Source organism: Drosophila bipectinata, chromosome 3L (genome assembly GCF_030179905.1).
Source record: "Drosophila bipectinata strain 14024-0381.07 chromosome 3L, DbipHiC1v2, whole genome shotgun sequence".
NCBI classification, from domain to species: domain Eukaryota; kingdom Metazoa; phylum Arthropoda; class Insecta; order Diptera; family Drosophilidae; genus Drosophila; species Drosophila bipectinata.
The window spans coordinates 17,415,999-17,430,375 of NC_091738.1; the positions used below are offsets into that span (position 1 = coordinate 17,415,999).

Genomic DNA, 14,377 nt, shown 5'->3' on the forward strand with positions numbered 1-14,377 from the left:
GAATCTGGCTACTAAATTACAAGGACAAACAAGAATTACACACTTCAGTCCACAAAAGGCAGCAGATACCGCCTGCAGTGGTCACCCAACTCCCCAAATGGCAGGACCTCCAGAAAAGGAAACTAATATAAATAAAATTTCAATTACTCAACAATTAATTTTGTCTTGTGTGCAATCGGCGAAGCGTTAAAAGGCCACGCAGACAACAAGGCGGGTGGCAAGGAGCCGGATTTAAGAAAGGACATCCCGGCTTACTTCCTTGGGAACTACTCAGGCGTAAGTTGGAGCATTTGGAAAACATTTGAAAAAGTTAGCAAAGCACTGAAAAAAGGTAATCTTAAAACAAGAAAAAATATAAAGTGAGAGGAGAGTTATTTAAGTAATTTTTCTTTAGTGTAGCTCCTTTGGAGAACAGACAGACTCAGACTTTTAATGGAGGTTAAAGAAAAGAATGGTAACCGTAGTTGGTTTCCAAGTTTTTAGTTGACTTAAGTCCTTTCGGCTTTTAATTGTTGGGGCACACAATTAGATGGAAACGTATTTGTTTCTTGCTGATTATGAAGCGTTAAGAAAAACTGTCAACGTGCCACCCGAAGAACGCAATTTATTGAGAAAGTTTCGTGAGCACCTCCTCTCCTTCCCAAAAAGGATTCCCCATTTTTGCAAGGAGCTTATCTCGTGGAGCTTCGTCACTCAAGTGAAACGAGCTGCCAAGAAGTTGATCTAAAGAGGAAGATAGTGTCTGGCTTATAAGGACGAGAGGACAACCCCAACTTCGAGATGTCACGCACAAAGGAGTCTGCCTGCAAATTAGCAGAAAAATCTGTTATCCTTTCGTTTGGCTTGCGCTTGCGGGCGTGTTAATGATTTTTTCTCTCCCTCGTCTCCTGGAGAAGTTTCCTTCCTCAAGGCAAAAGTTTTTCGTGTTCGTTCCTGTTGCCGGTTATATCCTTACAAATGAAGTGACAGAGCATATTTAAAATTAAACAATTTAATCCAGTGAGACGGAGCCCAGGCTGCGTCGTCTTCACGTGAAGTGAAATGTTGACACTGCCGCCGGAGTTTTGTCTCCAGGAATACATGTGCTAATTAGCAAACACACAGTCGCAGTACGCCCGCCAGGATTCCTTATCCTCGTCCTGCCGCCTGCGTGTTGCTAAACAAATAAGTTTGTCCTGTCTCCGTCTTATCGTCTCGGGCCCATTGTGATTTTCCAAGTGGTTGATTGGCACGTAATTTAGCCGAGATCTCTCTGCGGCTTGTTTGTTGTCCTTCGTTGGGCAATTGAGCTTACTGGGGAGCAGGAGTGTGGCACTATCTTGGGTCTATAATTGGGAAATTCCAAACGGGATTATTCTTTTTCAAATTAGAAAGCTTTTGGAGGAATCCTAATATGGGATACTCTTAGCACTAAATACGTTTGCTGATAATTTAATATTTGTTTAAAAAGTATTTAAAACTTTATTTTTTCACCATTGCTGCCTTTCATCACTTTCACCAAAAAAAAAAATATTATACAAAGAGTCACGTTTTTATTTTATTTGTAAGAAGTTTTATTAATTACATTAATCTTGTAAGTTACCAGTAGGGATGAGGGAAAAATGGAAGCTTATTGATGAGGACTCATTTACCATCAGAAAATACGGATAATTCAGTATGTTGTAGCAAAGTACATATGTGGTATTTCTATTAAAAAGTTTAACCAATGGGCTAACAAATATTTTTTTATATTAAAATGTGTTAGATTCTTTTTAAGTTACAATATTACCAATATATGATGGTTAGATTATTTTTAAGTTACAACATTACCAATTTAAGAATGTTATTAGAAAGTACATTTTTAATTAAATCAGATTTATATTGGTTTTTTATCGTTTCATTTTAATTTGTTTCAAATCAAAGATAAAACATATATGTTTTAGTGTAATAAGGGCCCAAATGTCAAAGCGCTGTCAGTCCGATAAACAAATCGCGTCCCTGTTGCCATCACTACATACAAATTTTCTTTTCGTCTGGAACTTTCCTCGAAACACACGTGTTGAAATTTACTGAAGATTAAACTCGTATATTTTTTAATATTTATTTTACACAACTTAAAGAAGAAACAAAACTCGAAAGACGACTTTTCCTGGATTGGACTGGACGTGGAAAAATTAAAAGATAAGTATTGTTGAACATTAATGAAACTTATTGGCGAAATCTATTCTGATACTGCATTATTAAATATATTGTGCAATATTATACCTAAATACGTATGTACATACATACATACAAATATTGTATGTAGATGTCAATGAACAAAACATTTCCAAATATTTAGCCGAGTATCTGTCAAAAAGCACAAAAGACGAATTTTAATTATATTGGCATTACAATAGCCATGTCTAATGGGCTGCTGATAAATTCCTATTTGATAATTGCAAGCCCACCCGCCGCCAATAAATCTATAAAATATTTCAAAAATAATCAAGCAAAAAGCAATGAAAAGCCGCAGCCATGTTGATTACAAACCTTCGACACGAGGCGAACACAAAAACCCAATATCAATGACCAGAACAAATAACCGCAATGTAACACATTTTCCCCGCACATTTTGTTCCGTTTGGTGGGGGCCACTCGCTAGTCTCAAAAACGTCCTGTTTTCCGCTTTGGCAGCAATTGTTTGCCAAAAACATTTAAACCTTTATTTGAAAATTACACATAAACATATTGCAACATATTGGACTGATGTGGCCAGGATATATTTTCGGGGGTAAAGCTTGGGTGGCTTCGGTTCCCGCCTGAGAACCGCAACGGGCCAGTGAAAAGTTATGACCTACCTCAAAGTATCCACGGGTATAGCTACTTTATTATCAAATTTGAAACTATTTAATTCATCTTAAATTACTACTTTATTTATTTAAAATATATTACCGATCTTAAAATATAACTTTAGATTTATGTTATAATTTCAAACTGCATACATTCATTTTAATTTTCTTTAATCCAAAAATACTTTTACTTCATCAATTAAGCAACAGATAAGGTATTAAGTAAGTTCACTTTCATGTCAGAAAAGCTCTTTCAGTTTCCTGTCGATTTTATTTTGCTGGAATTGCGGAGCACATATTTGCCGATGCATTTTGGAAACATCATTAAGTCGAAAATTGTTGTGTGGAGTGCAACGGCCTATGAAGAGATGGCCTTTCTCCTTTCTGCCCCCAATCGCGGATTGTGCAATGAATGGACGATGCCAATGAATTTTCATGAATGCAGTCAAGTCTATAAAAATTAATGCATTGCAGTTGGTTGCAGTCCCTGTTTGTCCGCTCTTCAGGCGGCGCCTGCATTTTAAATATGAGTTAAAAAGCCTGGAAAATGCTTTCCACATCCCGTCAACACACAAAAAAAGGGCCAGAACGAGCGAGAATGGGGCCTCAATAAGAGTTCGACCTTATCAAATGGTCATTTCTGTTTGCATTTAATTAAAAATCAACCCAAAAGTAAAGCACAGAGCCACGTGTCCTGGTCGGCAGGCGCGATAAATCACGCTAAAACAGAACACAAAGTGCCCGAGTAATTTATCATTGTCATCAGGATGTAGCCGGACCCAAAGGGTTGACAGAATCTGTAGCAGGACAGAAATCGAAAGGATTAACACTTTAAATTGCCTAGTTAAACAAAAAAGGATAATGTCCAGAATGTTTAATTTGGAATTTCTCACCAAATGTTTGCCTTATAGCCCAAAGACTTTCCCCACGTTTTCCATTTAATTGCCAAAATCCAAACTGGACACAGACGCATCACAAAGCTTTGTATTTACATAGCTCTGTGGGAATGGTATGGTTTTGAAAACACTGAAAAAAATTATAGCCAGTTGGTTTGTAGAGCAATATTTATGCAGAAATTACTATAAATACCTTTTTAAATATTTAGAAGATTTTCTATCTTTAAGTTTTTAAATAACATGTTAATTATTTTCAGTATTTGTAATAAGGTTTGTGGTTGGGGCAAAGTTCACTAAATTGCATTTCGTCACGCAATTAGTGGTTCATTTACTGCCTGACTGAGCCTCCTTGCAAGATCCTTCGATGCTGTTTGCTCAAAGCTCCTCCGCCCTTCTATTTGCTTTGAGTTCGTACGTGTGTCCGGGAATGTGTGATGTTGGCCAAAACTTAATTTCATCTTATTACGATGCAGAAATTTTGCAATTTCCGCAAAAGGTCCATTCTTTGTCTTGCAACGGAAATGGAAAATGTTTGTGGCCATGACTTTGGTTTATTAGTTTATCGGTCAGTCTATCCATTTTGGTTACATCAATTACGTCTGTTGGACCACAACATTCAGCAAGAATTGGGAAAAATTTTAAAATGTCATTCGGAAAGGATTACAGTAGAAGAAAACTACTTTTGTATCAATTTTTCAACAACAAAAAACTGCCAATGAACTTATTTGAAAATTTAATGCTTGAGAAATTTGTCCTCTCGTTTTTTATAGGCAGTTTAGGCGATTTTATGTGCCATAAATTATTCTCTTAAAAATCAAAGACCTTTTCCCAACAAATTCCCTTTAATTTCCCGACATTTTCTCAGCATCTGACCAGTCTGAAAATATTTTACGACTAACATGCAATTTTCCATTGAGTAATGCCTAATTTTTTCTTATTTTTTATTTTATTGCAAAAATGTTGCCCATTGAGGAAGACCATCCTAAGCAGGCTCTCCCTCTTCCCAACTATTTCCTGGGCCCTTTAAATTTTTTATGACCACAAACCAGAGTCAAAACACAGCAAACAACGGGGACGGAAACATTAAAAAAGCTAATTTAATTAAAAGAAAATGCAATGAAAAATGCCATTGGGGCAGGACTGGTGAAAAAGGACTGCTGCATTGTCCTGTGCGTGCTGCCTGGCAATTTAGCCGATTTTTTATGACACAACCGAACTGAACCGAGTTGAACTGCAGGAAAAAGTGCAACGGAGACGATGACGAGAAGCAGAATTCTCCTTGGCGCGATTTTATGCACATTTATCATAATTTCACACGCAGCCAGGATCCTCAGAACGAAGATGGGATGGGATGGGTTCGGCTTCTGTTTCGGTTTCGGTTGCACACATAAAAAATAATCGCTGGGCTGACGGGGGGTTTTTAGGGCAGCTCTGAAGGGGCGTGGAAATTGCATTTTGCCTTTTACGAGCAATGACATTTATGACAGTTTCCTTTTCGCAAAAAAGACTAAGAATGTTGCCGAGGAAAATGAAACGGAGAAATGGGAAAACAGTAACAATGATAACCCATTAAAACTATTCGTAAACACACCTTTTCCTCGACACTCCAACCCCTTTTTCGTCCTTCAGTCGAGGTGAGCAGTAAACTCCTGCTGAGACGTATGCATATCCTTTATCCTTTCCTCCATACGTCAACATCACAAAGTTTCAGTTGCGTTATTAATATTAATGCCGTAAAAAAAGGTAACATTTTAATAGGAAAGCTACCAAAAAAACTAAATATGTTGTACGAAAAATTATAGTTCGTAAAAGTAATAATAAAATTATTTTTTAGAACGTGTCTCTTGAAACAGTAGATAAAATTCCTCTTTTTTTATAGGCACTATCTGAAACTCGATTTCCTGTATTTTGAGTGTTTGTTTTTCCTGTTCCTGTTGTTGCTATTGTCTGTGGCAGCTGCTTTTCCTTCATGTCCTTTTCTCTGGGCTCATAATTGTACTTGTGACAAATCAACGCCCTCTTGAAGCTGACTTCCTGCTGCTTATGTGTAGTTTTTTGCCGCTGCTCTTGGAGAGTCCTTGGCGCTGTGTAGTCCTCGCTATTACTGTTATCAAAAGTAATTTCGCTTTTTTTTATTTCCTTCGACTATTGCCTGCGATTTCCGCTCGTCAATAATTTCGTCTCATTTCATTCTTTGTCATAAAAATGGTCAACGTTCCCCAGAAATGTGGCAAGTTGTTGTTGCTGAAGCATTTGATGCATGCAATATGCAGAAATTTTCCTATTTCAATAAAAAGCAAGAAACGACGTCGAATTCTGGATATAAATCTATAAAAATCTCAGCATTTAATATCGTAAAAAATATCATCCCTTGGGTTAGTCTAGGATTGGGAATATAAAGTTTCTTCATTTTCCTTGGCTTGGTTTTAGTTGCTTTATTCCGGTGACAACATCTGGCGGTGTTGCAACATTGTCACAGGTCTTCAAGTTCAGCAAACAAAGATGAGATTTTCAAGAAAAATTCCAGCATCCTTTTAAAATCTTCTAGGTTTAAACAATATGTTTAATTAGCGCCTACATGAACCACAATATCTGATTCAAAGATAGTTTTCATGACAAAGAAAACTCTCAAGAAAATAAAGGTGAAATGGGGAAAAGTGGCCATTTGGGGTTGGTTGGTTCAGCGGATACCGGAGACAGGCAAATAAAGGTGACAATCAAACCGCAGATTTTATTAGCTGACATATTTATGAATATTATTAACATTTCGTTTGGCAAACATTAATGCGAACAAAAAGCGGTCGTGAATGCGAACAGGAAAATGCGCAAAAATGGAAATGCTTTTGCAATGGCCAGGATCCTGTATTCTGGATCCCGATCCTGAATGCGAATTTCCTGGTGCGCGCCTCTGTGGCTCATTAATTTTTATACGCGGTGCGTGTGTGTTGCATTGCAATAAAAACATATTTTATTAGTCGACGAAAAAGGCTGCCCCAGAGACAGAGCCTGCCTGGATTCTCGGAGCCACCACCGGCCGACCAACTCTGACGACTGCCTGTCAGCATAAATTCATTATTTATGATGCAATCAATGGAGCTGCCGAGCGTATGTCAAACCCATCAAACTCATCAGCTCGCCAAGGAATCATCATCTCAGTCATTTGCCGAGCTGATCTGCGTCTGCCACAGAACGGAAGTTTGTTTATTTTATAGTTTCTGACGCCCGTCGTTGGCCTTTTGAAGGCGCGAAAATTTTTCCACACTTCCCATGTCCTGGCATAAGGGTTCTTTGATTCTATTTAGGACTTTGTCAGTAACCATTTTGCCAATGTCTCTTAGGTTTTTTTCAGTTCATAAAGAGTATTTCTACGTTCGTTCTCCCATGTTCCTGAGCAACAATTTGCGACTCGACGGGTTGTCCTTTTTTGACAGTTATGTGTCTCAGATCCTTTTTGGCAAATTTGAATGCATTTATGCATCCATTTCGGGGGGATGGGTGGGATTTGTTTGGATAGAGGGTGTGCCCGGTATTATCATAACTCATTTTGACTTTCAGATAATTTGCCTTTTGAGAACTATTAGCTCGTAATCTCGGGTTCGAGCTGCAAACAGAAAAACTAATTAAAATGTTCGCTTAGCTTGATGAATAGTCTGGGACTTCCTATAAACGAATGTATATCCTGCTAGGGAATCCACCCCTTAATTAATGGCAATCGGTCGATTCAAGTGTGTTCCATCATCATCAACATCATCTTGCGTGATTCGCTCCACCGCCGTGAAGGAAAAGCTTCCTTGAACGCATATCCTGACGGTGAAAAGCGGTCACGCATCGCCTTCTTGTCATAATTTTCTTATTTCGTTTTTCGGATAAATTTCCTATTAAATATTCATGCGAATCTGGAGGACGTCAGTTTGGGTCTTCCTCTTAATGACATTTCAATAATTAATGTATTTTCCTTGCTTTTTTCGGCGCCCGTTTCGTTTAATGGCTCGTGTGCGTGTCCTTTCGTCTGGACTTTTTGACTCTGACTAGATATCATCAATCAAAGTATATTTTTAAATGCTTCGGTTTTTTTTGTTGGAGCTGCTCCTGTCGCGGCTTATAAATGATGTTTTTGTTAAGGACTTTTGCCTGTTTTGATTACATTTTTGGTGGCGTTTCTTTTTTGTCGATATTTTTTTTTCCAGAGGTTACATTTTCATAATTTTGGGCATCTAATCCAATTTCCTCTTGTACAATTTTCCTCCATTTGCACAACTGTCATAATAGCCAAGGTGGAGTTTTCCAATGGATTACACGACGTCCACACGCACACGCCTTTGGCTAATCCTTGGTCCTCACCCAGGACTTCGTAATTCCATAATCAGAACATTTCTACTTTGCTGCACATCCAGTCTGTGGCTTAATGAAATTTGCCCGCCATTAGTTGTTGACTGATTCGATTTTGTTTCGTTTTTTTTCTTCAGTCCGACCTCCCAAAAAAAAGGCAAACCAAAAAACCCCGAACAAGAACCCTAAAAATAAAATATTTTGGGATACGAGAGCCAGAAACACTTTCGAAAAGTGAAGCAAAAATAAATTATTCAAAAAATTAAACTGCAAAAAAAACCGAAAAATTTTGTTTTGTATACGTTTGTTTAAAAATTAAAATCATGGAATCAATTTTAAATAACCCTCGAAAAGGGCAAATCAAATGCTACTTAGTCTTTATTTCTTTTGTCTGCAGATTGCCTTTCGATCCTTCTTTGTCTTCATTTAATTTTGAACGAGCATCCGGAGATCGTCCCCATTTTATTGTTTTTATTTCTACCTTTCTGCCTGAAGCCAGTCTAGGCATTTTAAAATAATTCGCTTAAAAAGAACAGACAAAAAAAATTTGCCCAAAATGTCCGACAATTATGTGGAAGGTTAGCCAACAAACCAAGCAGATAAAGATCAGTCAAGGTTAGGGTCCAAACACAAAAAAAGGCATACCTCTGCTGACCGAAAATAGTTCTTGGAAATTTATGGATAAAGTTTTGTTTTGATTTGAGTTCACTTAACTCTTAACCCTCCCGAGGCTCCTCATCCTTCCTTCCTCTAATATTAGAAACACTTTCCGAACTAATTAACAACTCTGAGTGAAGGAGTTTTGGAAGAATTTCCTGCCAGGGATTAAATGTTTTCTGTCTGTGATTTTTATTACAACTGTTTTCGCTTACAAATCGCTCGACATTTGGCGCAGCTTCAGCATAATCATAAACTTGTGTTAATTATTTTTCATATGCCAATCCAGCAGCTCGTGGCCAAAACTTTTATCTGTTTAGCGTTAATTAGTTTTGTTTGGCAAAGTGAAATTTCTGATTTCTTTTTGCGCGAGCAATGCAAACTTTTATGAACTTTTTTTGGGCAATCAAAATGAATTGAACTGCAGGATGTACAGGGATATGGCAGCTGCATAAGTGCAAAAGTTTAATTAAAACTCTTGCTCGCCTTAGCGAGTTCAGTCATATCCTTGGAGCTGATGACGGGAACCCCAAGGATTGCACATTGATTTTTTGTCGTGCCATTTTCCGCTGCAAAAATTAACTTAAAAATGCAAATTGTTTTGTTAGCACCTAATTTTTTTACATTATCGGGGGGAATGTTAAAAATGCTGTAGGGAGAATGTCTTTCGTTGGTGTTTCTGAAAGTTTCTGCATCGAAGAATCTTGAAAAACATTCTTGTAACTTCTGTTTCTCGTTTTTTTTTTGCATAATTGAATATTCTTTGTGTTTGACTGGTGCCGCTTGTTGAAAAATGTTGTTAAAGTGGCTGAAAAGTTTTTCCAAGAGTTCAAAAGTTCGGCCAAAAGCGTTCTTTTTCTTCCGGTTAAAAAATTTATAAAAATTTAATAAATATGATTGGGATATTGTTTGAAAGAATTGTTTGGTATTAAAGTTCCTTTAAAAAACTGAACTGGAAGTAGAGGTTTTTTCTAATATATTTTAGCCAATTTCTGTTAAAATAATCAAGGCAGTATGAGCTTTAAATTATTATTTTAGAGTTGTTTTAAAAAATTTTAATTGATATTAAAAACAGCCGTCGGTAAATGATTGACTAACGCTTAGCCGTCGGAACTTCCATTTAATTTTCTTCATATATAATAGGTCATCATTTTAAATGCTTCTACAAATATATTCTGATAATATAGTATATTTTAAACAAAATATTTAAATATACTTTACAAAAGCCATTTCTTTTTAAATCTCTTCCGTCGGAAACAGAAAGGAATGTGTCGATATCATTGATCTGCCAATTGACATTTAAGAATCTAGAAAGTTCTTTGCCGTCGGTGAAAGCGTATTTTTCAAAATATTTCAAAATGTGATTATTCGACTTCTCAGCTCTTTTACGTCATCATCTTCCGCTTACGCATCTTGTGAATTATCTGAAAAATTACCCGCCATCAATATATGAAAAATAAGATACTTTTGTTTAATTTTCGTATTGCTTTATTGACTTTTTGTTTGACAAAAAATTGATGCAATTTTTAGCCAACTTCGATTATTTTTTTTTCTTTCCTGGGTTTTGCTCTTAAGAAAAACATAGAAAAAATCGCTTACAAAAGATCTTACAAACTAGTACAGTAGTAATTCATTTAAATATGATTTAAGTGTAAATTATTTCTAAAGAAACTATTTTTTTGTGGTCTTAAAAAATTTCCATACAAAATTTGTGGGGATTTTTCAAAAGTATTTTCTGAGATTTTTGAATAATTTTTTTTTTTTATAAATTTTTCTCTTAATTTTTTTTTTTAGAAACAAAACCATTATCACAATCGCTTTGATGAGTAAACTTAAAATTCTTCGGGGATCCTTGACTGATTTGGAGTGAACATTAAAAGGCTATTTGTTTTTGTGGGTTGGCTGCGTTGTTGTTGTGGTGTCTTTTGTACTCTGGATTCTGGACTGGTCTATAGGCGGCTAGTAGTAGTTGTCCTCTTAAGCTGGTGTTTACTCAATTGCTCACTGCGATGGCTTGCGATATTTGGCGCATTTCCTTCCAGTTTTTGGAAGGCACTGGCTATATTGACGCAATGTTTCCAGGACGACGGTGGCCAAGAACCGCCACTGGGACTCCCGCAGACGGAGGAGCTGCTGCTCCCGCTGGTCGGCCTCCCGCAGCAACGACGCCTGGTCGGGAATGTAGAATGCCACTGCCATTGTTTTGGACCTGGGATCCCTTTGTCTTTAGTTTCCTTTTTTGGAATTGCACAATTGCCGACGTTTTGATGACTCAATGACTTTCTCCTCGGCTCGGAGGCACAATGAATATTTATTTAGTTAGTTCTTTGTTGTTGTCTTCTCGCACACACAATATACACGTTTCTTTCGTATTTTCGAGTTCGTTCACTTGGTTGTTCTGCTGGCTTTCTCCTGCTATCTCGACATCCGTCGCCTTCTGAGTTGTATCTGTATCTGAGAAATTGAGTACTGCTGCCAGCTATTTATACCCGGAGCGCTCCGCTGCCTTTATTCGCTCTCTGTCTGGTGGTTGGTAGCTCTTGTTTCTGCCACTGCTCTCAATATTGGGCCTCTGGTGCTCTTTTTCTCTCCCAAATTTTTTTTGTTTTGGTATTTTTGTTGACATCGGCTCATTCGCAGCTCCCCAAAAAAAAAAAAAAACCTAAAAAATTCTTGCTGTGGGCGTGGGAGGAGGCGGAGCCACCTTGCGCCTGTTGCCAAGTGTGTTTTTTTGTACTACAGGGAATTGTTGTTGTCAGGTTGCTGGCTGGGTTGCTGCTGCCTTTGTTGTAACTGTATGTGGTGAGAAGTACAGTTAGCATATTAATTGTATTAAATCGTCAGGGCATGACAAACGTTTTCAGCCAAGGTGTTGGGCAGAGGAGGCAGGTGGGTTAACGAGGGAGAAAGGGGTATAGTAGGACTTGGTGGTGTAGGACTTCAGGCCATTTAGGTTCCTTCGAGTTAAAAAATATATTTCTAAGAAACTATATATTATATTCCTTATGTGATTATATTAATATTTCGAACACTTATTATTTTTGAATCTAAAGAAGCAGTTTCATAAGATCCATATATCCTTATAAAACACTATGAATAAAATAAATGTATTTTAGATTATATTTAGACTTTCTTACTTTCTCTTAGTAATTTTATTCAAAGTACCCCTTGAAAGTGTATCAATAAAAGAGAGTGGTTTGTGCGTGGGCGGCAACCGCACTTGAAATATGGGCAAGTGGGCAAAGTTGAGTTCCATTTCTTTTATTTTACTGTCTCTCGCCTTGACGAGCCCACCTGTATATATCTCTCTTTATCAACAGATCGCGTTCTACAAATGTTTACACAATCATCTGAAACTTCCGACTAAGAATTATGACAATATCTCATAAATTAACGGTATATACTCCACAAGGAGAAGAGTTTATATGGACAACAATGGGAGGAGGTCCCCCATCTCATATTTTTGTATTTTTCGAGTGCAATTTTTATTCCCATTAGAGCGGAACAAGTCGGATATGATATGATACGATATGAATAATTTCTCTGGAAATCATTTATATATAATATAACAAAAATTTCGTTGAGGATTAAGTATTATTAATTACTCTTCTGTTGGTAATGATATCCAAACAATGACTTACTGTTTCATATTTCCAATTGTTTAAGATCTCTTTTATACGATGCGTATACTTAATATACCTACGTATACTTAATATAAAGAAATATTTTATTTAATTTTATTTAATTATAGACTTTATAACTATTACTTTTATGCCTTATAGTATGCCTTTTATTTTTACTTAGACTCCACACACAAAGCCGTATTACTGTACCCACTTACACATAGAAACCAAATCTTACGGCGTGCGTCTCAAGTGTTTCCACTGTGGCAGAGTAAACCTGCCACTTCGGGGGTTGGTCTGCGTCATCTTCTCCAGCTACTCTAGGTCTAGGTCTATTGTTGCCCGAACTACTCTACTTTTCTCCGTCTATTCTCTAGCTCTTTCCCTTATCAGGCCTCTCTGTCGCACAGCAGCGTGGGACTTCCCTTTTTAGTTATTTTTTCCGTCTGTCTTTTCTTTCCGGGTTCGCGCCAACATAAATCCCTGAAGGCTGGGCGTGGCTTATGCTTCCTAACAGCGTTTCATGCTCCAGCGGGCCAAAAGAGGAAGCCAAAAACTGTGTGTTCCCTCTCTTTCTGGGCTTGTTGGGGAACCAATGTGGTTCGAGTTGAACATTTTTGTTTTGGGTCTGGTTTTATTTTTCTGGGGCGGAGTTCAGGTTGTGACCTTTTTTTCTGGCAGTAGCTGAATCATTGCCAAAAAGGGTGGAGTTTCAGACTTCTTCGCTAATTTTCCCCCCTACATAAGGTCCTTAATGTGCCTTTTTTCAAATGCCAATTAGTTCGATGATTAACCTCTTGAATACCTTTTCCAATCCAATGTTTTTCTTTTTCGAAGATAATCATCTAAATCTCCAATTGCCCAATGAGGCGAAATCTTTAACCTCTAAGATAGGCATCTGGGTTTTCCATTTAGCTGATGTTTTCTTAAAGGATTACACGATTTTCGGCCCTTTCTCGTCATGCGGGTAATTATGGCAATTTTTATTTAAATTAGTCATGATTTGGGCAGAAACAAGTTATCCGATTTTGGGGTTGACTTGTTGAGAACCCATATATCATTTGCATAGCTAATTGTTTGACTGCCCAGATATCATAAAGTTTCAATTTGGGTGGTGTCTTGTGGCTTATTGAATTTGTCAAATAAGATTTCATTTCATTCGATTGAGTTTTTAATCTGCATGTCAAATGACCCACATGATACGGGATTCATTCCAGAAAAGTGTGTCAATCGAATTTTCGATCAACCCGGAAGTTTTCCCAATTGGGATTCCAGAAATTCACTTTACGTTCCCCAAACGAAAGCAAATTTTTTAGCGATAATTTCATCATGTTTTTTTGCCTGAAGCCCGTCTTCTGACGTGTCATTGTCTTTGTTTGGGACTGCCTCAAAACGTTATATCTTACACAGCCCAATCAAATTGTAAATGCGTGGATACCCGTACCATTTACATATAAATTTTAATGAGTAATATCAAAAATGAGATAACTTGCGCAACTCACTGGGAAATTCTGTGGATATAATTTAAAAACAGTTTTTTTTAAAGGTTCACATCTTAAATTTTCTATGCTTTTAATGGCGTGATTTATGCTCTATTTAATCATCATTAATGAAATTTTCCAATTCATCAAATATCATTAAGACTTTCTCCATATTTCTAGAATGATAATATTAATATCGTGCTATAAAAATCGTAACTAATTATAAATATTCACATTATTTAGATTCACATTAAAAATTATTATCTCTAAAATTACTTCTTCACTACTTAATAATATAATACGCTTATCTTTGTTTATTTGGGTTATTCAGAAGTTGATTAATCTGTCACGAATCCACATTGCTCATTCATTTTTGGTTGCCTCTCAGTTTCATTTTATTTATCAGGTTGATTCGTTTTCGGAGCTCCAATATACTTATTCTCAGAATTGCGCAATGTTTTCCAGCCTTCCCCGAAAGAAATGTCATCTCTTTTAAGTACCCCCACTCTCTTAGTTCCCAATCCCCAATCTCGACAACTCTCAATTTCTCACACTTTTGTATTTGTGTATCTTTTTTCTGC

General features: G+C 37.0%; 1 protein-coding gene across 1 annotated transcript; it reads right to left on the bottom strand.

The window, feature by feature from the left end:
• Positions 1-10,166: 10,166 nt before the first annotated feature.
• Positions 10,167-11,150, bottom strand: rpr (reaper). Its single transcript, XM_017233979.3, has one exon. It carries the CDS (start codon positions 10,889-10,891, stop codon positions 10,694-10,696), a length of 198 nt encoding a protein of 65 aa, XP_017089468.1. The 5' UTR covers positions 10,892-11,150; the 3' UTR covers positions 10,167-10,693.
• Between the last annotated feature and the right edge of the window lie 3,227 nt (positions 11,151-14,377).

What these genes read in the sequence shown, in the direction of transcription:
- rpr (XM_017233979.3), bottom strand. Translation starts at nt 10,891, where the DNA reads ATGGCAGTGGCATTCTACATTCCCGACCAGGCGTCGTTGCTGCGGGAG.